This window comes from Pseudophryne corroboree, chromosome 2, assembly GCF_028390025.1.
Source record: "Pseudophryne corroboree isolate aPseCor3 chromosome 2, aPseCor3.hap2, whole genome shotgun sequence".
Lineage (NCBI taxonomy): Eukaryota > Metazoa > Chordata > Amphibia > Anura > Myobatrachidae > Pseudophryne > Pseudophryne corroboree.
The window spans coordinates 921,084,588-921,106,180 of record NC_086445.1 but is presented as its reverse complement, the minus strand read 5'-3'; the positions used below and the strand labels follow the sequence as shown (position 1 = coordinate 921,106,180).

General features: G+C 47.5%; 1 protein-coding gene across 2 annotated transcripts in view; it reads left to right on the top strand.

Annotated features, from left to right (window-relative positions):
• Positions 1-21,248, top strand: part of TBL2 (transducin beta like 2) — an 82,960-nt gene extending 61,712 nt beyond the window's left edge. For both annotated transcript variants that reach the window (XM_063956158.1, XM_063956157.1), the window contains 5 exons: positions 3,599-3,783; positions 5,557-5,705; positions 13,574-13,700; positions 14,399-14,551; positions 20,714-21,248. In XM_063956158.1, coding sequence (XP_063812228.1) covers positions 3,599-3,783; positions 5,557-5,705; positions 13,574-13,700; positions 14,399-14,551; positions 20,714-21,170 — 1,071 coding nt within the window. In that variant the 3' untranslated portion in view covers positions 21,171-21,248. The remainder of the gene's footprint in view (positions 1-3,598; positions 3,784-5,556; positions 5,706-13,573; positions 13,701-14,398; positions 14,552-20,713) is intronic.
• The last annotated feature ends 345 nt before the right edge of the window (positions 21,249-21,593 follow it).

Below are 21,593 nucleotides of genomic sequence, written 5' to 3'. Positions count from 1 at the left end.
AGACTTCCCTACACATAAATATTCTGGAACTAAGGGCCATTTGCAAAGCCCTGAGTCAAGCGGAACCCCTGCTTCAAAACCTACCGGTGCTGATTCAGTCAGACAACATCACGGCGGTCGCCCATGTAAACCGCCAAGGCGGCACAAGAAGCAGGATGGCGATGGTAGAAGCCACAAGGATTCTTCGATGGGCGGAGAATCACGTACTGGCACTGTCGGCAGTGTTTATTCCGGGAGTGGACAACTGGGAAGCAGACTTCCTCAGCAGACACGATCTACACCCGGGAGAGTGGGGACTTCATCCAGAAGTCTTCACACTGATTATAAATCGTTGGGAACGACCACAGGTGGACATGATGGCGTCGCGCCTCAACAAAAAGCTAAAAAGATATTGCGCCAGGTCAAGGGACCCTCAGGCGATAGCTGTAGACGCACTAATGACACCGTGGGTGTACCAGTCGGTTTATGTGTTCCCTCCTCTTCCTCTCATACCCAAGGTACTGAGAATAGTAAGGAGGAGAGGAGTAAGAACAATACTGATCGTTCCGGATTGGCCAAGAAGGACTTGGTACCCAGAACTACAAGAGATGATCTCAGAGGACCCATGGCCTCTGCCTCTCAGACAGGACCTGTTACAACAGGGGCCCTGTCTGTTCCAAGACTTACCGCGGCTGCGTTTGACGGCATGGCGGTTGAACGCCGGATCCTAACGGAAAAAGGCATTCCAGATGAAGTAATTCCTACGCTGATAAAAGCTAGGAAGGATGTAACAGCAAAACATTATCACCGCATATGGCGTAAATATGTTGCTTGGTGTGAGGCCAGGAAGGCCCCTAAAGAGGAATTTCAGCTGGGTCGATTTCTGCACTTCCTCCAGTCAGGAGTGACTATGGGCCTCAAATTGGGATCCATAAAAGTCCAGATTTCGGCCCTGTCTATTTTCTTTCAAAAAGAACTGGCTTCACTGCCTGAAGTTCAGACATTTGTCAAGGGAGTACTGCATATTCAGCCCCCTTTTGTGCCTCCAGTGGCACCTTGGGATCTCAACGTTGTGTTGGATTTCCTTAAATCACATTGGTTTGAGCCACTTAAAACCGTGGAGTTGAAGTATCTCACCTGGAAGGTGGTCATGCTGTTGGCCTTGGCTTCGGCTAGGCGTGTGTCAGAATTGGCGGCTTTATCGTGTAAAAGCCCTTATCTGATTTTCCATATGGACAGGGCGGAATTGAGGACTCGTACCCAATTTCTCCCAAAGGTGGTATCAGCGTTTCATTTGAACCAACTTATTGTGGTGCCTGCGGCTACTAGGGACTTGGAGGATTCCAAGTTGCTGGACGTAGTCCGGGCCCTAAAAATCTATGTTTCCAGGACGGCTAGAGTCAGAAAAACTGACTCGCTATTTATCCTGCTTGCGCCCAACAAGCTGGGTGCTCCTGCTTCAAAGCAGACTATTGCTCGCTGGATCTGTAGCACGATTCAGCTTGCGCATTCTGAGGCTGGACTGACTGCCGCATCCTAAATCAGTAAAAGCCCATTCCACGAGGAAGGTGGGCTCTTCTTGGGCGGCTGCCCGAGGGGTCTCGGCTTTACAACTTTGCCGAGCTGCTACTTGGTCAGGTTCAAACACTTTTGCAAAATTCTACAAGTTTGATACCTTGGCTGAGGAGGACCTTGAGTTTGCTCATTCGGTGCTGCAGAGTCATCCGCACTCTCCCGCCCGTTTGGGAGCTTTGGTATAATCCCCATGGTCCTTACGGAGTACCCAGCATCCACTAGGACGTCAGAGAAAATAAGAATTTACTTACCGGTAATTCTATTTCTCGTAGTCCGTAGTGGATGCTGGGAGCCCGTCCCAAGTGCGGACTTTCTGCAATACATGTATATAGTTATTGCTTAACTAAAGGGTTATTGTTGAGCCATCTGTTGCATGAGGCTCAGTTGTTATTCATACTGTTAACTGGGTATAGTTATCACAAGTTGTACGGTGTGATTGGTGTGGCTGGTATGAGTCTTACCCTGGATTCCAAATCCTTTCCTAGTAATGTCAGCTCTTCCGGGCACAGTTTCCTTAACTGAGGTCTGGAGGAGGGGCATAGAGGGAGGAGCCAGTGCACACCAGATATAGTACCTAATCTTTCTTTTAAGAGTGCCCAGTCTCCTGCGGAGCCTGTCTATTCCCCATGGTCCTTACGGAGTACCCAGCATCCACTACGGACTACGAGAAATAGAATTACCGGTGAGTAAATTCTTATTTTTTTTTTTTTCAGGGTGACCTAATTGGATACACCCAAAAAAACAAAATAATTGTAGATAAGTGCTTTTTCACAGGTTATTGAAGACACCCCCCCCCCCCCCCCAACGTATCACCGCCACACGTCAAATTCCTTAAGACACGTGAATAAGTGCTACTGTCATATCGCACCACAAAGAGAAGAGTTTAGATGTACACTACTATGTTTGACGCTGTTTTTTGTTTGTTACAAGTATATGGACTTTTGTTATATTTACTGCATAAAGCAGCGGTGGCCAACCCGCGGCTCTCCAGCCGCATGCGGCTCTTTCTTCCTCCGCATGCGGCTCGAGTCCTGCCTCCCGCTGCCCAACTGCAGTGCCCGGTGCCGGCCCGTGAGCCAATCAGAGCTTGCAGACCGTCAGCCAATCGGGAGTTTTAGCTGCTGGTCCGTGAGCTCAGATTGGCTCACGGACCGGCGCCTAATTGGAGAATTGGAGACAACGCTGCCGGAGACTGAGGGGCAGGAGAGGCGCATGCTGCGCTCTCCTCCCCGCACAAAGAGCACTGCAGAGGCGCAGTGAGCAGCACGGGGGGACGGGGGACGGCATGTGGGGACATGTTTATCTGGCACTGGGGAGACATGCATATCTGGCACTGGGGGGACATGTGTATCTGGCACTGGGGGCATAACTGGCACTGTGGGGACATGCATATCTGGCACTGGGGGGACATGTGTATCTGGCACTGGGGGCATAACTGGCACTGTGGGCCATATGTGTATCTGGCACTGTGGGCCATATGTGTATCTGGCACTGTGGGGACATATACAGTCGGGCAAAAAAGTATTTGGTCATGTATGTGTACCTATGATGGAAATTACAGACCTCTCTCTTCTTTTTAAGTGGGTCAACTTGCACAATCGGTGGCTGTCCAAATCCTTTTTTGCCCCACTGTATGTATCTGGCACTGTGGGGGCATATATGTATCTGGCACTGTCACCCATTTTGTGGCGGTTTTATATGTATGTGGCACTGTACAGGGGCATTATTTGTATGTGGCACTGTACAACATGACTAAAAACGGGCTTATGACACAAGGTCATACTCCTACAAACGTCATACCGAAAGGTGTGCGCACAAAAATGGGGTGTGGCTTTGTGACAACTTGTGACAGTGTCTCTTGCCCTTAACTACAGATCTTTTCTGGCTCTTTGCCTCTGAGTTGTTGGCCACCCCTGGCATAAAGAATAGATTGTGTCCAGGCCCGGTTGAAGAATTAGTTACCAGAATAAAGGGTGTGTATTGTAATTTAACCTCACTAGGATCCTTTATCAATAATGTAATTACGTTAGTATGTCTCCTTTAGGCTCACAGTGGGAATGTGACTTGTTTGGATTTCAGCAGCAATGGAAAATACTTAGCTTCGTGTTCTGATGACAGAACTGTTAGAATATGGAGCACCAAGGATTTCCTTGAGCGTGAGCACCGCTGTATGAGAGCCAATATGGAGTATGACCACGCCACGCATGTCCGATTTAGTCCTGACGGCAGGTAATGTCATAAGTTAATAGAACTTATTTAATTTTTATGCCTTTTTTGCTCAGTTGCGGTAGTAAGTGATATATATATATATTTTTTAGAACTAAAGAGCAGTTACTCTGCATAAAATCATATAGCCCATTTAATAGATTCCAGGTAAAATATTGCAGTTTCTTTTAATGGATTGGTGGCATTGGTCTAGCCATAATGATCTAGATTCAAGGACCCCTAACAGTTCGTTTTCCAGATCACCTAGCTGGTGCTCAGGTGTAGTCATCACTGATTGGCACATTTTTAAAGATCAACATATTTGGTCATGCGGGATGTCAGCCAAACTTTAAAGGGGCAATCAGTTACAACGCATGGGTTTGCCAAATAATTGCCCCTTTTTAAAAAAACGTCCGAGATCAGTTGGCATCTCGCACCTCCAGAGGTCTCCGGCGTCATTACATCCAGCCCATGGTCTAGAAAACATGAACTCTGAGGGTTCTTTGAGCGCCGTTTTTGGCAAAACCTGATCTAGATGAAGTTGATGTCCCCACTAGTTGCTTGTGGAGTTGAATTTAATAGGAATGAGATCTCACCATGTGAGTTGGTCTTTCATTGCACAGCTCATCTCAGTCTGTTAAACAAACTGTATTGGGCATCACATAGTGTGGTTTCCTTTCATTTCCTGCAGTGATTCAATAAAGAATTTAATCTGTGAAAGTAGTACATTATGTACCGCCTGCTGTAGTTCAGGAACTTGTAGACAGTTTGCCAAGAAGGGTGTCTGCACGTGGTGGTCCTACAAAGTACTGATGTCTGTAAAATCTTGATCTATTTTCTATCAGTGTCCAGTCACTTTTGTCTACATAGGGGTCTATTCAATGCATGCCTGATCTGCTCCGACGGAAAGGATCCGACAGGTCAGTATTCAATTAGCGGGCATTTCCGACAGGTTTTTGCCGTTTTCGACAATGCTTATCCGACTTTTTTTTATTTATTTAAAGTCGGATCAACATTGTCAAAAAACGGGCCAAAAACCTGTCTGAATTGGCCGCTAATTCGACAAAACACATGAGTCTGCGGCTAATCCGCCAATCCACGTGTTTTCCAACAAGTCGGAAAAACGGCAAACCATTTGAATAGGTCGAATCCAGATTCGACCTAAAAAAGTCGGAAACTGACGTCTTTCCGACTTAACTGCAATTCCGACATTCAGTAGACCCGATGGTGTATATTACTTTATAGACTTTCCCCTGGTGATGGGTGTCATTCCTCTTGTGATCGCTAACATTATGTAGGAAACACTTAGAAATTCTATTTTTAGTAGTAGCTGAAAGAAATGTAATTGCCTGGTTGCTTATTTTGGTGCCTTCTATGTTGTTATAAATAACTGAAATGTTAAAATGGATAAAAAAAAAAAAAAATATTCTGAAACGTGAGTTCTCCAGCTGTACAATAGTGTACTGCATAACGTGGTTGCTGTGCTGTTCTAATTGTAGAGTAGTAATGAAAACAGCCTGGTTTATATCTATATTCCACAGCTGACTGTCAGGATTTGGAGAGATGCTACTACTCTGTAAAGCAGATGGCTTGTGAAACGCGTCAATTTGATGTTGCAATAGATTTCTATCTTCTGTCCAAACCGAGCAGTGGTACTAAAAAGTGATTGAGAATTATTCCGTGACCAATTTAAATTTTTTTTTTTTTTAATCATCAGTAAAGTTATTATGTTACTACTCATTGCTATACTGTACTATAATATCTTGAACTACGATATTAATTTTATTTATTTTTAAGAGCCTTTATAGTTTGTTTAGCAAATGGAGAGGCAATCAGAGTATTCAAAATGACCAAGAAAGAAGACACGTTCATCTTCTCCCCTGCCCATGATGACTTCCCGAAGAAACATAAAGCCACCATCATTAATATTGGAATTGCAGAAACAGGTGCGTGACAGAAAAGGAATATTGATAGCCACTTCACGATGAAAGGAATGGTGCGCCTTTTACTATATTGTTTCAATTTGACTTTATCCTGCATTATTATATTTACAGTATACAAGAATTCAGTACTTAACCATTAGACGGCCAAATGGATGTTAAAATAGCAGTGCCATAGCTGATTGCTTACTAGTATTCACGCCACCAGGGGGTCCAGGAAGGGTGCAAGGAACTATAAATTTGGGTTCCTGGCAGTCTTTTTACCTACAAATGATTGCCACTTTAACAATACGGCCATTCTTGGATGAAATCCTGGACCTCCGGCAATTCCAACCCTATTACGTTTACGCCCCTAGTATTATACGTAAATATAGATATATAGGTTACTTATGGAGCCCTTTTACTACTTTAAATGTAAACTAAATTCCACCTGTATTTCTCTAGCATCCATAAGGGATATTGGGGGACTCTAGTACGATGGGGTATGTACTGGGTCCAAAGGAGCCAGTGCACTTTAAATGTATTCTACGGAGTGTGCTGGCTCCTCCCCTCTATGCCCCCTTCTACAGGCAGTTTAGAAAAAAGTGCCCTCAGGAGAGGATGCACATCTCTGCAGCTCCAGAGAGTTTTCTTCAATTTCTTTTAATCCTTTTATTATTTTCGGTATGCTGTCTGGACAACAGCATACCTGCACCGTGGGAGTTGGTGGGAGGGCGGTCACCGGCCTTACGAGGTGCAGAGCCGCTTCCCCGCTGCAGGACCACCGTCCTGAGGGGTTGTTGTTCAGCGGGGCACTGCACCTTGGCTGTAACAGCCGCAGCACGCCGCACACCCCTAACGCTGCCTGAAGTTGACATCAGTGGTGAGTATAAACTGGGGGCCCCTCCGGTTCAAAGTGCGGCTGACCATGGGCGCGGTGTACGGGACCCTCCCGGGGAGGGGGTCCCGCTAAGATCCCGCGTGTAGAACTGGCACAAAAGGGCTTGACTAGCATTTGTGTGATGTTTTAAGCTTAAAAGGAGACTTTTGCCAGTATAATATATGTATGTAACTCTGGCGCCATTGGAGGGGGCAGAGCTACCTCAGAGCGGGACCTGAGGCGTTTGGGCGCCTTCCTCTGCTTATCGCGGCACACACAGCTCTTTTTGATCCTCAGACACGCTGGATATCTGGTACAGGGTGTAGCAAAGGGGGAGAGCCGCTTGTGTACACTATCCTGATCCTATTTAGGACAATAATTGTTAGTGTTTACTGTATTATAGGGAGCTGACAGCCTCACTGGGGCTGTGCAGCTCAGGGTGTCTCCTCTCACATACAGTAGGGCAGGCTTGCATTAGAACTGTCTGTGTATGTTATTGTGCTTACTGTGAAATATGGGTAAACACAAGCTGTGCAGTGTGTGTCACACTAGATTCTCTCCCTTATCTATTGACTCTGTTTCCTGTGAACAATGAAGCCAATCTTCACAAATCAGTGAAGGGGCTGGGGGAGAGGATCCAGAGCCCCACTCATTAGGGTTTCTTAAGACTATGATGTCTGATATGTCATCGCAGCTCAATGCTAATGTGCAGAAAACTCAGCTACTACAACAAGCTGTTGCAGATTTAGCTGCTAGGGCAGATGCACAGCTTCCCCCCCCCCCCCCCCTTCCTTCCCCCCTCTCTCTCATGCAGGTCCTCAGAAGCGTGGTTTACTTGCTATACTATCTGATACAGATGATGATATACAGGAAGATGGGAATGACCTGGATCCCGTTAGTGGGGATCCCGATGCTGCTCAAGGTATTGAACCCCTCATTTTAGGTATAAGGGATGTGTTAAAGCTCCCTCTAGAGGACGCTGCATCACAGCAGTCGTTTTTCTTTGTACAAAACAAGCCTAATGTCACTTTCCCTGACTCTACAGAGTTAGATGACTTATTCAAACAGGCCTGGAAAAATCCAGACAAAAAATTCCAAATGTCCAAAAAGTTTTTGCGCACTTTCCCATTTGCTCCTGAAGGTAGAACATTTTGGGAGGAACCCCGTGGGGTGGATGTCTCAGTCTCTCGACTGTCTAAAAAGGCGGTGCTGCCCGCCCCGGGCTCCTATACCATGAAGGATCCTGGGGATAGGAAGATAGACTACCCTAAAATCTATATACACAGCAGCCGGTATATCACAAAGACCGGTCATTGTGGGTTGCTGGATGACCCGTGCTATTCATTCTTGGGCCACTCAAATTCAGGGGGGCCTCTCGGGGGGATATGCCCTTAGTTACTATGGTAACCCTCCTGAAGCACATTCAGGACACTACACGTGTCCTCGGTGATTCGCTCAAGAAGATGGGGAACATTAATGCTCGGACTTCTGCCATGGCAGTGTCGGTGCGCAGGGCCTTGTGGTTGCGCCCGTGGATTGCGGACGCAGAATCCAAACGTAGTGTGGAATCCCTCCCCTTTTCTGGGGAATGGCATTTTGGGGTCCAATTGGATACCTGGATTCCAAAGTTACTGCTGGGAAATCCACGTTTCTCCCCTCTGGGGCCCTGCCGGCAAGACGCTCCTATCCGGAGCTGTCTGTTTAGTCCTTTCGGTCTCACAGATTTCGATCTAAGGCCAGAGGTGCCTCCAATGCGGCTAGAGGCACCAGAGGTAAGTCCGGAAAACCTGCAAGCACCAGTTCTCAGGAAAAGTCCACCGGTTCTGCTTCCACTAAGGCCTCAGCATGACTGTGCCCACCCACCCCGAGGGGATCTCGAGATGGGAGCTCGACTGCGTCACTTCAGCCGCATCTGGGAGACTTCCTGCCAGGATACCTGGGTCAGAGATCTAGTTTCTCAGTGCTACAGGCTGGAGTTCGACAGTACTCCCCCCTCAACGATTTTTCAAATCAAGCTTTTCCAGCTTTGGAGGATATGTAAGTTAAGTTGCAACAGGCAATCTGAAAGTGGTTCAGTCCCGTGTCATTGTTCTAGTACCACTACCGCAATGCTGCAAGGGGATTTACTCAAACCTGTTTGTGGTGCCGAAACCGGACGTTTCAGTCGGACCCATTTTGAATCTCAAATCCTTGAATTCTTACTTAAAGGTGTTCAAGATGGAATTCCTGCGAGCAGTGATTGCAGGCCTGGAAGAACAAGAATTTTATGGTCTCCTTGGATATCAAGGACGCCTATCTCCATATTCCGATTTGGCTGCATCATCAGGCGTACCTGCGGTTTGCCCTACTGGACAATCACTTCCAATTCCAGGCACTACCCTTCGGCCTGTCCACAGCCCGGAGGGTATTCACAAAGGTGATGGCGGAGTTGATGTTCCAACTCCGGGTCCAGGGGGTCAGTGTGGTCCCTTATCTGGATGATCTTCTGATAAAGGCACGATCCAGGGAGCTTTTGTTGCTCCATATTGACCGCACCATCCATCTTCTGTAAGTTGAGGATCCACCCATGGTCCGACAGAAGTCCCACCTGGAGCCAACTCAGAGGCTCCTGTTCCTGGGGATGTTACTGGTTACTGTGGCACAGAAGGTGTTTCTACCAGTGGACAAGGCGAAAACACTTCAAGAGATGGTCCGCTTGGTGCTCCAACCTACTCGAGTGTCCGTCCATCTTAATTAAGATGGTTGGGAAAGATGGTAGCCTCATATGAGGGAATCCAGTATGGGAGGTTCCATGCCAGAACGTTTCAGTTGGATCTCATGACAAAGTGGTCCGGATCGCATTTGCAGATGCACCGGGTGATTCGGCTGTCACCTCAGGCCAGGATTTCCCTCCTGTGGTGGCTCCAGTCCTCCAATCTCCTGGAAGGCCGAAGTTTCGGGATTCATGATTGGACCCTCCTCACGATGGATGCGAGTCTACGGGGATAGGGAGCTGTCACCCAAGGGACGCAGTTCCAGGGCAGGTGGTCAGCCCACAAAGCCTACCTTCCAATCAACATTCTGGAACTTCAGGCGATCTGCAATGCTCTACTTCAGGCCTCTCCTCTGCTCACAGAGTACAGTCGGACAACGCCATGGCTATGGCGTATATCAGTCAAGAAGGACGGACAAAAAGCAAAGCCTGCGTGCGAGAGGTGTCAAAAATACTCCTCTGGGCGGAAAGAAATACAAGAGCGATGTCGGCAATCTTTATTCCGGGTGTGGACAACTGGGAGGCGGACTTACTGAGTCGTCACACAGTGTCCACCCGGGGGAGTGGTTATCTCCACCATCTGGTGTTCCAGCAGATCATCAACTGGTGGGGTTGCCCACAAATGGACATGATGGCTTTTCGGCTCAACAAGAAACTCCCTGGTATTGCTCACGGACCAGGGACCCTCAGGCGAGTCAGTGGATGCACTGGCGTCGCCTTGGCCATACTGGCTAGTCTGCCTGTTTCTTCCGATTCCATTGCTCACAAGGGTGCTAAAGCGAATCGGGAGTCAGGGTGTCCAGGCAAATTCATGTCCGTTGAAGACCCTTGGCCTCTACCACTACGAAGAGATCTTCAACAAGGACCGTTCATCTACCCGGACTTACGGCGACTTCGTATGACTGCATGGAGGTTTGAGCGGAACATCCTAGCTCAGAAGTGCCTTTCCAAAGAGGTTATTGCTACCATGGTTCAGGCCAGAAAACGTGTGCCGTCAAAACACTATCATCATATCTGGAGGAGATATGTCTCTTGGTGCGAGGAACGCACGTATCCGCCTGCAGTGTTTCATTTGGGACGTTTCCTGTAGGCTGGTGTGGATAAGGGCTTACATCTGGGTTTCCTTTAAGGTCCAGATTTCAGCCCTCTCCATTTTCTTACAGAAGAAATTGGCAGTGTTGCCAGAAGTTCAGACCTTCATGCAAGGGGTACTCCACGTACAACCACCTTTTGTGCCGCCTACGGCACCCTGGGATTTGGATGTAGTGTTGGCATTTCTACAGTCCTCCTGCTTTGAACCTCTGATGATGGTAGAAGACAAGTACCTCACGTGGAAGACGGTGATGTTACTGGCCCTGGCTTCTGCTCGACGTATTTCAGAAATGGGGGCCTTATTGTGTAAAAGTCTGTACTTGGGGGTGTCATTCCGACCAGTTCGCACGCAGCGGTTCTTCGCTGCAGTGCGAACGGGTCGGAAATGCGCATTGCAGTGGCAATTGCAAGAAGATGGACAGGCAGGAGGTGTTCCGGGGCGGACACTCACCGTTTTCTGAGCGTGGTGAGTCCAATGCAGGCGTGTCAAGGCGTTTGGAGAGCAGATGTCCGGATCGGGAGCTTCATCTCTGGAGCCGTCGCACAGGGTAAGTAACTCTTACCCAGGTCTTGTTTTGCAGGACACTTTTTTTTAGCATAGCAGGGCTGCACAAGCGTTCGCAGCCCTGCTATGCTAAAATACACTCTCCCATAGGCGGAGATTAGTTGATCGCACCAGCAGCAAAAAGTTGCTTGGTGCGATCAACTCTGAGTGAGGGCCTTGGTCTTTTATGAGGACAGAGCGGAGCTCCAGACTAGACAGCAGTTCCTGACGAAGGTTGTCTCCGCGTTTCATCTGAATCAACCTATCGTGGTTCCGTCCAGTTCTGACGCTTCTGCTCCTCCGGAGGCATTGGATGCTGGGGGTCATTCCGAGTTGATCGCTCGCTGGCTAGTTTTAGCAGCTGTGCAAATGCTATGCCACCGCCCACTGGGGAGTGTATTTTAGCTTAGCAGAAGTGCGAACGCATGTGCAGCCGAGCTCTGCAAAAACAGTTTGTGCAGTTTCTGAGTAGCTCTGAACCTACTCAGCGCTTGTGATCACTTCAGCCTATTCGTGTCCGGATTTGACGTCATACACCCGTCCAGCCACGCCTGCGTTTTTTCAGACACGCCTGCGTTTTTGCAAACCCTCCCTGAAAACGGTCAGTTGACACCCAGAAATGCCCCCTTCCTGTCAATCTTCTTGCGGCCGTCAGTGCGACTGAAAACTTCGCTAGAACCTGTGCACATCCACAATGGGCTTTGTACCGGTACGCTGCGCGTGCGCATTGCAGGGCATACGCAGAAATGCCATTTTTTTTAGCCTGATCACTGCGCTGTGAACAACTGCAGCTAGCAATCAACTCGGAATGACCCCCGTTGTGCATGCCTTGAAGATCTATGTCAAGCGCACAGCTCGGATCAGAAAAACGGATTCCTTGTTCATGATCTATGGTGCGCAGATAAAGGGTTGCCCTGCTTCAAAGCAGTCCATTGCTCGTTGGATTAGGTTAACTATCCAACAGGCCTATGTGTCGGCAGCCTTACCTGTTCCTATGTCTCTGAAGGCCCACTCTACTAGATCAGTGGGGTCTTCCTGGGCGGCTGCCCGTGGAGTCTCAGCCTTGCAACTATGCTGAGCTGCTACTTGGTCGGGGAAGAACACTTTTATTGTGAAGTTATACAAATTTGATACCCTGGCCAAAGAGGATACCCAGTTATGGCAGATGGTGCTGCAGCAGTCTCCGCATGTTCCCGCCCATTCTGGAAGCTTTGGGACGTCCCCATCGTACTAGATTCCCCCAATATCCCTTATGGATGCTAGAGAAAATATCATTTTAATACCTACCGGTAAATCCTTTTCTCGTAGTCCATAAGGGATATTGGCCCTCATTCCGAGTTGATCGCACCAAGCAAGTCTTTGCTGCTGGTGCGATCAACTAATCTCCGCCTGTGGGGGAGTGTATTTTAGCATAGCAGGGCTGCGAACGCTTGTGCAGCCCTGCTATGCTAAAAAAGTTTCACACAAGACTAGCCCTAGACCTACTTACCCTGTGCAACGGATCGAGCAATGCAGGTCCCGGCTTTGACATCAGATATCCGCCCTCCGTTCGCCTGGACACGCCTGCGTTTTTCTTACCACTCCCTGAAAACGGCTGGAAACTGAGTATACGCCCCGGAACGCCTCCTGCCTGTCCATCTTCTTGCAATCGCCGCTGCAATCACATTTGTCGCTGGTGGCGTCGTCGCCAGGCAACGGCGCGTGTGCGCAAAGCATCCGTCGCGCATGCTCATTTCCGAAGAACCGCTGCGTGCGAACAGGTCGGAATGACCCCCATTGGGAGCCTGCCTCAGTGCGTGGACTTTTCTGCAGGTTCTTGTTCTATAGTTACCTGTTCAGCTGTTGCTGTTACCAGCCGTTGCTGGTTGTTGTATGTTAGTGGTGTGTAAATCTCACCACCTTTTCTGTTATCATGTTCCTTCTCTCATGTATGTCCTTTCTCCTTCGGGCACGTATTTACCTATAACTGCCTGTGGGAGGGGGCATAGAGGGGAGGAGCCATCACACCCAGTAGAAGAAGAAATTTAAAGTGCACTGGCTCCTTTGGACCCCGTCTATACCCCATCGTACTAGTTTCCCCCAATATCCCTTATGGACTACGAGAAAAGGATTACCGGTAGGTATTAAAATGCTATTTTTTTCTGAGGCAAGAGAACTGATTATGTCGGGTCAATTTTTGGGCTTTTACAAACTAGCTGCGGAATCTTTTTTTTTTATTTTTTTTTTTTTTTTTTTAGTTTTGTTAAATATTCCCATGTTTAATGTGAAGTATCCTATACTATATAAAGGATGTACATCTGCTTTCTAGTATGCAGGTAACTGAAAGCACTCTCTATCCAGGGGGGAAAACTATGTAAAGCTAGGCTAAGAACAACATAATTATTCCTGATGAAAGGGGTGTACCCAAACTGTAAATCGGGTTTGGTTATGGGTTGATTTGTATAACTGTCTATTTTGTTAAAGACAGCGGATGGTAATCTTTACATTGGGACATTGTGATAAATACTATGCTGTTAATTATTGGTTCGTTTGCTTATTAACTATATATAAGTTGTCTAAAATGTGAGTTACATTTCCTAAATCTCATTATAAAATGTTACCGTTTAATATAACCGTGTTTTCCACAGGGAAGTTTATCATGACTGCATCCAGTGATACCAGCATCTTGATTTGGGACCTGAAAGGTGAAGTACTTGCGTCTATCAATACCAACCAGGTCAAAAATGCGTATGCTGCTGTCTCTCCTTGTGGGAGGTAAGGTATAGGCATTTGCAGTGCTTTTACAATGTAGGGACTCGTATAAAAGGTAGAGGGGTCACATATCTAGTATGCGGTGCAGAGAGCATACTAAAATAGCGGACACATCTGCTTGCACACAGACTGTTTTGCATTAAATACTATTAATGGTTTGTCTTGTATCCTTTATTGGGGTTGGCTGAATCGCTAAGCTTCTGTACAGTACTTGTATTGCTGAATTTGGCTGTCCTTGTGTCTGCAGGAAAGCTGTATTTCATATAGTGAGCAACTTCCTGCCTTTTTGAGTTCACACCAAAACTGTATTTCAGGATAACAGAAAACCTTATCTTTATATACTTATTTATAATTAGCAAATTATCAAAGTTTCTTTTGTGGCTAAAACTAAATTGCTCGCACTTATTAACACGACAAGACACTAATACAGACATAAATGTTGATATGATATTATAGGAGAGACAAAATGAGCGTTCTGGTCTCCCCAAAGGTAAAATGTATTTCACAGAGGAATATTTAATGGACTCTTTTAATGGAAAACGTACAATGTCAGGTGGGTATCCGGATATAAATCCGTTGAAAAGCCAGAATGCAGCCAAAACCACAGTGTAAAATCATGTCATCTCTTCATGATCCCAATTTAAATGTCCTCTCTTTTTTTTTTTTTATTATTATTATTATTTTATTTTTATTTTTTTAAGGTTTGTTGCCAGCTGCGGCTTTACTCCAGATGTGAAGGTCTGGGAGGTCTGCTTCAGTAAGTCAGGAACGTTTCGTGAAGTCTGCCGGGCTTTCGAGCTGAAAGGCCACTCCGCTGGTGTGTGTGGATTTGCTTTCTCCAATGACTCCCGCAGGTAAGTTCCCTCATACATGTCACCAGTACTAACTGAATATTCTCACTTTTGAATATCTGCAGTATGTACAACAAGGCTAGCGGATTAGTCTAGCATAATACAGACACAGTAGTCCTTTATGGATTCTGTGTCTGATCAGTCAGATCTATAGTGTTCCCCACAACATTGAATTCCTGCCCAAGGTAAGTGACTACAGCAGTGGTTCCCAAACTTAGTTGAATCATGGCACCCTGGAGTATCAGCATTTTTATCTCGGAACCCTTAGGATAAAATAAGAATTTACTTACCGATAATTCTATTTCTCATAGTCCGTAGTGGATGCTGGGGACTCCGTAAGGACCATGGGGGGGGTAGCGGCTCCGCAGGAGACTGGGCACATCTAAAGAAAGCTTTAGGACTAACTGGTGTGCACTGGCTCCTCCCCCTATGACCCTCCTCCAAGCCTCAGTTAGGATACTGTGCCCGGACGAGCGTACACAATAAGGAAGGATTTTGAATCCCGGGTAAGACTCATACCAGCCACACCAATCACACCGTATAACTTGTGATCTGAACCCAGTTAACAGTATGATAACAGAGGAGCCTCTGAAAAGATGGCTCCCAACAATAATAACCCGATTTTTGTAACAATAACTATGTACAAGTATTGCAGACAATCCGCACTTGGGATGGGCGCCCAGCATCCACTACGGACTATGAGAAATAGAATTATCGGTAAGTAAATTCTTATTTTCTCTAACGTCCTAAGTGGATGCTGGGGACTCCGTAAGGACCATGGGGATTACACCAAAGCTCCCAAACGGGCGGGAGAGTGCGGATGACTCTGCAGCACCGAATGAGAGAACTCCAGGTCCTCCTCAGCCAGGGTATCAAATTTGTAGAATTTAGCAAACGTGCTTGCCCCTGACCAAGTAGCTGCTCGGCAAAGTTGTAAAGCCGAGACCCCTCGGGCAGCCGCCCAAGATGAGCCCACTTTCCTTGTGGAACGGGCTTTTACAGATTTTAGCTGTGGCAGGCCTGCCACAGAATGTGCAAGCTGAATTGTACTACAAATCCAACGAGCAATAGTCTGCTTAGAAGCAGGAGCACCCAGCATGTTGGGTGCATACAGGATAAACAGCGAGTCAGATTTCCTGACTCCAGCCGTCCTGGAAACATATTTTCAGGGCCCTGACAACATCCAGCAACTTGGATTCCTCCAAGTCCCTAGTAGCCGCAGGCACCACAGTAGGTTGGTTCAGGTGAAAACGCTGGAACCACCTTAGGGAGAAACTGAGGACGAGTACTCAATTCCGCCCTGTCCGAATGGAAAATCAGATAAGGGCTTTTACAGGATAAAACCGCCAATTCTGACACGCGCCTGGCCCAGGCCAGGGCCAACAGCATGACCACTTTCCATGTGAGATATTTTAACTCCACAGATTTAAGTGGTTCAAACCAATGTGACTTTTGGAACCCAAACTACATTGAGATCCCAAATTTCCACTGGAGGCACAAAAGGAGGCTGTACATGCAGTACCCCTTTTACAAACGTCTAAACTTCAGGGACTGAAGCTAGTTCTTTTTTGGAAGAAAATTGACAGGGCCGAAATCTGAACCTTAATGGACCCCAATTTCAGGCCCATAGACTCTCCTGTTTGCAGGAAATGTAGGAATCGACCCAGTTGAATTTCCTCCGTCGGGCCTTACGCAACATATTTTCGCCAATTGCGGTGATAATGTTTTTGCGGTTACATCCTTCCTGGCTTTTGATCAGGATAGGGATGACTTCATCCGGAATGCCTTTTTTCCTTCAGGATCCGGTGTTCAACCGCCATGCCGTCAAACGCAGCCGCGGTAAGTCTTGGAACAGACAGGGTCCTTGCTGGAGCAGGTCCCTTCTTAGAGGTAGAGGCCACGGATCCTCCGTGAGCCTCTCTTGAAGTTCCGGTTACCAAGTCCTTCTTGGCCAATCCGGAGCCACGAATATAGTGCTTTCTCCTCTCCATCTTATCAATCTCAGTACCTTGGGTATGAGAGGCAGAGGAGGGAACACATACACTGACTGGTACACCCACGGTGTTACCAGAGCGTCTACAACTATTGCCTGAGGGTCTCTTGACCTGGCGCAATACCTGTCGAGTTTTTTAATCATGTGGACGACTTCTGGGTGAAGTCCCCACTCTCCCGGGTGGAGGTCGTGCTGAGGAAGTCTGCTTCCCAGTTGTCCACTCCCGGAATGAATACTGTTGACAGTGTTATCACATGATTTTCCGCCCAGCGAAGAATCCTTGCAGCTTCTGCCATTGCCCTCCTGCTTCTTGTGCCACCCTGTCTGTTTACGTGGGTGACTGCCATGATGTTGTCCGACTGGATCAACACCGGCTGACCTTGAAGCAGAGGTCTCGCTAAGCTTAGAGCATTGTAAATGGCCCTTAGCTTCAGGATATTTATGTGAAGTGATGTATCCAGGCTTGACCCTAAGCCCTGGATATTCCTTCCCTGTGTGACTGCTCCCCAGCCTCGCAGGCTGGCATCCGTGGTCACCAGGACCCAGTCCTGAATGCCGAATCTGCGGCCCTCTAGAAGATGAGCACTCTGCAACCACTACAGGATGGATACCCTTGTCCATGGTGACAGGGTTATCCGCTGATGCATCTGAAAATGCGACCCGGACCATTTGTCCAGTAGGTTCCACTGGAAAGTTCTTGCGTGGAATCTAACGAATGGGATTGCTTCGTAGGAAGCCACCATTTTTACCCAGAACCCTTGTGCATTGATGCACTGAGACTTGGTTCGGTTTTAGGAGGTTCCTGATTAGCTCGGATAACTCCCTGGCTTTCTCTTCCGGGAGAAACAACTTTTTTCTGGACTGTGTCCAGGATCATCCCTAGGAAACAGAAGACAAGTCGTCGGAACCAGCTGCGATTCTGGAATATTGAGAATCCAATCGTGCTGCCGCAACACTACCTGAGATAGTGCTACACCGACCTCCAACTGTTCCCTGGATCTTACCCTTATCAGGGAATGGTCCAAGTAAGGGATAACTAAAATTCCCTTCCTTCGAAGGGATATCATTTCGTCCATTACCTTGGTAAAGACCCGGGGTGCCGTGGACCATCCCTACGGCAGCGTCTGAACTGATAGTGACAGTTCTGTACCATAACCTGAGGTACCCTTGGTGAGAAGGGTAAATTTTGACATGAAGGTAAGCATCCTTGATGTCCCGAGACATCATGTAGTCCCCTTCTTCCAGGTTCGCAATCACTGCTCTGAGTGACTCAATCTTGAATTTGAACCTCTGTATGTAAGTGTTCAAAGATTTTAGATTTTAGATTTAGAATCGGTCTCACCGAGCCGTCTGGCTTCGGTACCACAATAGTGTGGAATAATACCCCGTTCCCTGTTGCAGGAGGGGTACCTCGATTATCACCTGCTGGGAATACAGCTTGTGAATGGCTTCCAAAACTGCCTCCCTGTCAGAGGGAGACGTCGGTAAAGCCGACTTTTGGAAACGGCGAGGGGGAGACGTCTCGAATTCCAATATGTACCCCTGAGATATTACCTGAAGGATCCAGGGGTCTACTTGCGAGTGAGCCCACTGCGCACTGAAATTCATTGAGAACGGGCCCCCACCGTGCCTGAGCTTGTAAAGCCCTAGCGTCATACTGAGGGCTTGGCAGAGGCGGGAAAGGGTTTCTGTTCCTGGGAACTGGCTGATCTCTGCAGCCTTTTTCCTCTCCCTCTGTCACGAGCAGAAAAGAGGAACCTTTTGTCCGCTTGCCAACAAAGGACTGCGCCTGATAATACGGCGTCTTATTTTGAGAGGCGACCTGGGGTACAAACGTGGATTTCCCAGCTGTTGCCGTGGCCACCAGGTCTAAAAGACCGACCCCAAATGTCCCCTTTCAAAGGCAATACTTCCAAATGCCGTTTGGAATCCGCATCACCTGACCATTTTACTGGTAGAATTGGACAACGCACTTATACTTGATGCCAGTCGGCAATTATTCCGCTGTGCATCATGCATATATAGAAATGCATCTTTTAAATGCTCTATAGGCAATAATATACTATCCTTATCTAGGATATCAATATTTCCAGTCAGGGAATCCGACCATGCCAACCCAGCACTGCACCTCCAGGCTGAGGCGATAGCTGGTCGCAGTATAACACCAGTATGTGTGTAAATACCTTTTTGGATACCCTCCTGCTTTCTATCAGCAGGATCCTTAAGGGCGGCCATCTCATGAGAGGGTAGAGCCCTTGTTCTTACAAGCGTGTGAGCGCCTTATCCCCTCTAGGGGGTGTTTCCCAACGCACCCTAACCTCTGGCGGGAAAGGGTATGCAGCCAATACTTTTTAAGAAATTATCAATTGTTATCGGGGGGAAACCCACGCATCATCACACACCTCATTTTATTTCTCAGATTCAGGAAAACTACAGGTAGTTTTTCCCTCACCGAACATAATACCCCTTTTTGGTGGTACTCGTATTATCAGAAATGTATAAAAACATTTTCCATTGTCTCAATCATGTAACGTGTGGCCCTACTGGAAATCACGGTTGTCTCTTCACCGTCGACACAGGAGTCAGTATCCGTGTCGGCGTCTGTATCTGCCATCTGAGGTAACGGCCGCTTTAGAGCCCCTGACGGCCTATGAGACGTCTGGACAGGCACAAGCTGAGTAGCCGGCTGTCTCATGTCAACCACTGTTTTTTTATATAGAGCTGACACTGTCACGTAATTTTCAACAGTACATCCACTCAGGTGTCGACCCCCTAGGGGGTGACATCACTGTTACAGACACTCTGCTCCGTCTCCACATCATTTTTCTCCTCATACATGTCGACACAAACGTACCGACACACAGCACACACACAGGGAATGCTCTGATAGAGGATAGGACCCCACTAACCCTTTGGGGAGACAGAGGGAGAGTATGCCAGCACACACCAGAGCGCTATATATATACAGGGATAACCTTATATAAGTGTTTTTCCACTTATAGCTGCTGTATGTTTTAATACTGCGCCTAATTAGTGCCCCCCTCTCTTTTTTTAACCCTTTCTGTAGTGTAGTGACTGCAGGGAAGAGCAGGGAGCTTCCCTCCAACTGAGCTGTGAGGGAAAATGGCGCCAGTGTGCTGAGGAGATAGGCTCCGCCCCCTTTTCGGCGGCCTTATCTCCCGGTTTTTTGTATATTCTGGCAGGGGTTAAATGCATCCATATAGCCCAGGAGCTATATGTGATGTATTTTTTGCCATGTAAGGTATTTCTGTCATGTTTTATTGCGTCTCAGGGCGCCCCCCCCAGCGCCCTGCACCCTCAGTGACCGGAGTATGAAGTGTGCTGAGAGCAATGGCGCACAGCTGCAGTGCTGTGCGCTACCTTATTGAAGACAGGAACGTCTTCTGCCGCCGATTTTTCCGGACCTCTCCGCTCTTCTGGCTCTGTAAGGGGGCCGGCGGCGCGGCTCCGGGACCCATCCAGGCTGGACCTGTGATCGTCCCTCTGGAGCTAATGTCCAGTAGCCAAGAAGCCCAATCCACTCTGCACGCAGGTGAGTTCGCTTCTTCTCCCCTTAGTCCCTCGATGCAGTGAGCCTGTTGCCAGCAGGTCTCACTGAAAATAACAAACCTAAACTAAAACTTTCACTAAGAAGCTCAGGAGAGCCCCTAGTGTGCACCCTTCTCGTCGGGCACAGAAATCTAACTGAGGCTTGGAGGAGGGTCATAGGGGGAGGAGCCAGTGCACACCAGTTAGTCCTAAAGCTTTCTTTAGATGTGCCCAGTCTCCTGCGGAGCCGCTACCCCCCCCCATGGTCCTTACGGAGTCCCCAGCATCCACTTAGGACGTTAGAGAAAAGTTATTTTATAGATATATTTGAAAAAAATATTCAATTAAGTAAATTGTACCTACCTGTCTGTCATCCTTAGGTTCAATTATGTGGTGGTGTATGTGCATATGATTCTCCACATGTTTATTGATTGGCAGCCACTTGGGTGGGTTTTACCTGTGACTTTGACCATAAATAATTTGATTTGGTTCTGGACCACCAACCCGAGGCACCCCAGCAAGAACCTCGTGGTACCCTAGGTTGCCTAGGCATACAGTTTGGGAACCACTGGACTACAGACAGTTACGTTGTGTTCTATTTATAATTCCTATTTTCCTCACAGGATGGCAACAGTGTCTAAAGACGGGACATGGAAGCTGTGGAATACAGATGTTGAATACAAGAAGCAGCAAGACCCTTATCTGATGTACACCAGGAAATGGTCCGGGAGAGAGCCTTGCCGTATTGCGTTGTCCCCAGATGCCCGTGTTGTTGCCATTTCAAGTGTGTCTGATATCACGGTGTACAATGCACAAACAGGAGAGAAGGAGGAAGAGTTCCGCTCGGTGCACGGACAAGTCATCTCAGACCTTGCTTTTGATACTAACAATAAGTTCCTGGTATCCACTGGAGATCGCGCTATCCGTGTCTTCCATAACACAGCTGGCTACAGAGCTGCTATTGCTGACATGAAGGACATGCTTAAGAAAGCCACTAACAAGGGCACAAAGGACAGGCTACAGCAACAAATTAAAGATTCTCAAAGTGCCCTTGACACTATTTGCAGACAGAGGAACTGAGACTGTTTTTAGCCTTGTTTTTATATGAAAACAAATAATTATTCTTTCTGCACCAATTAAAGATTTCTGTGGAATTTAGTGGTTTGTTCCTTAAAAATGCATTTGACTCCCATCCTTATCTTCATGTTTTGTGTCCTTCTATCTGCAGCCACTAGATGGCGAGTTACAACCTTCCAGAAATGCCACCGGGTTGATTTTCAGGTGGGCTATGAAGGCTGGCATCTTTTAACTAAAAACCCGTTTTCCAGCCATAGCAATTAGATTTTTTGTTAAACTACCCAGCCCACCTTTAAATGACACATCCAGTGAGACATCAGATTATGTATGCTCTGTGGTATATCTCAAAGGTCTGTATGTGCGAATAGCCACATTGCTGCCTTTTGTGGACTAGCATTAAAGACTATTTGCATGCTACATTGCAGG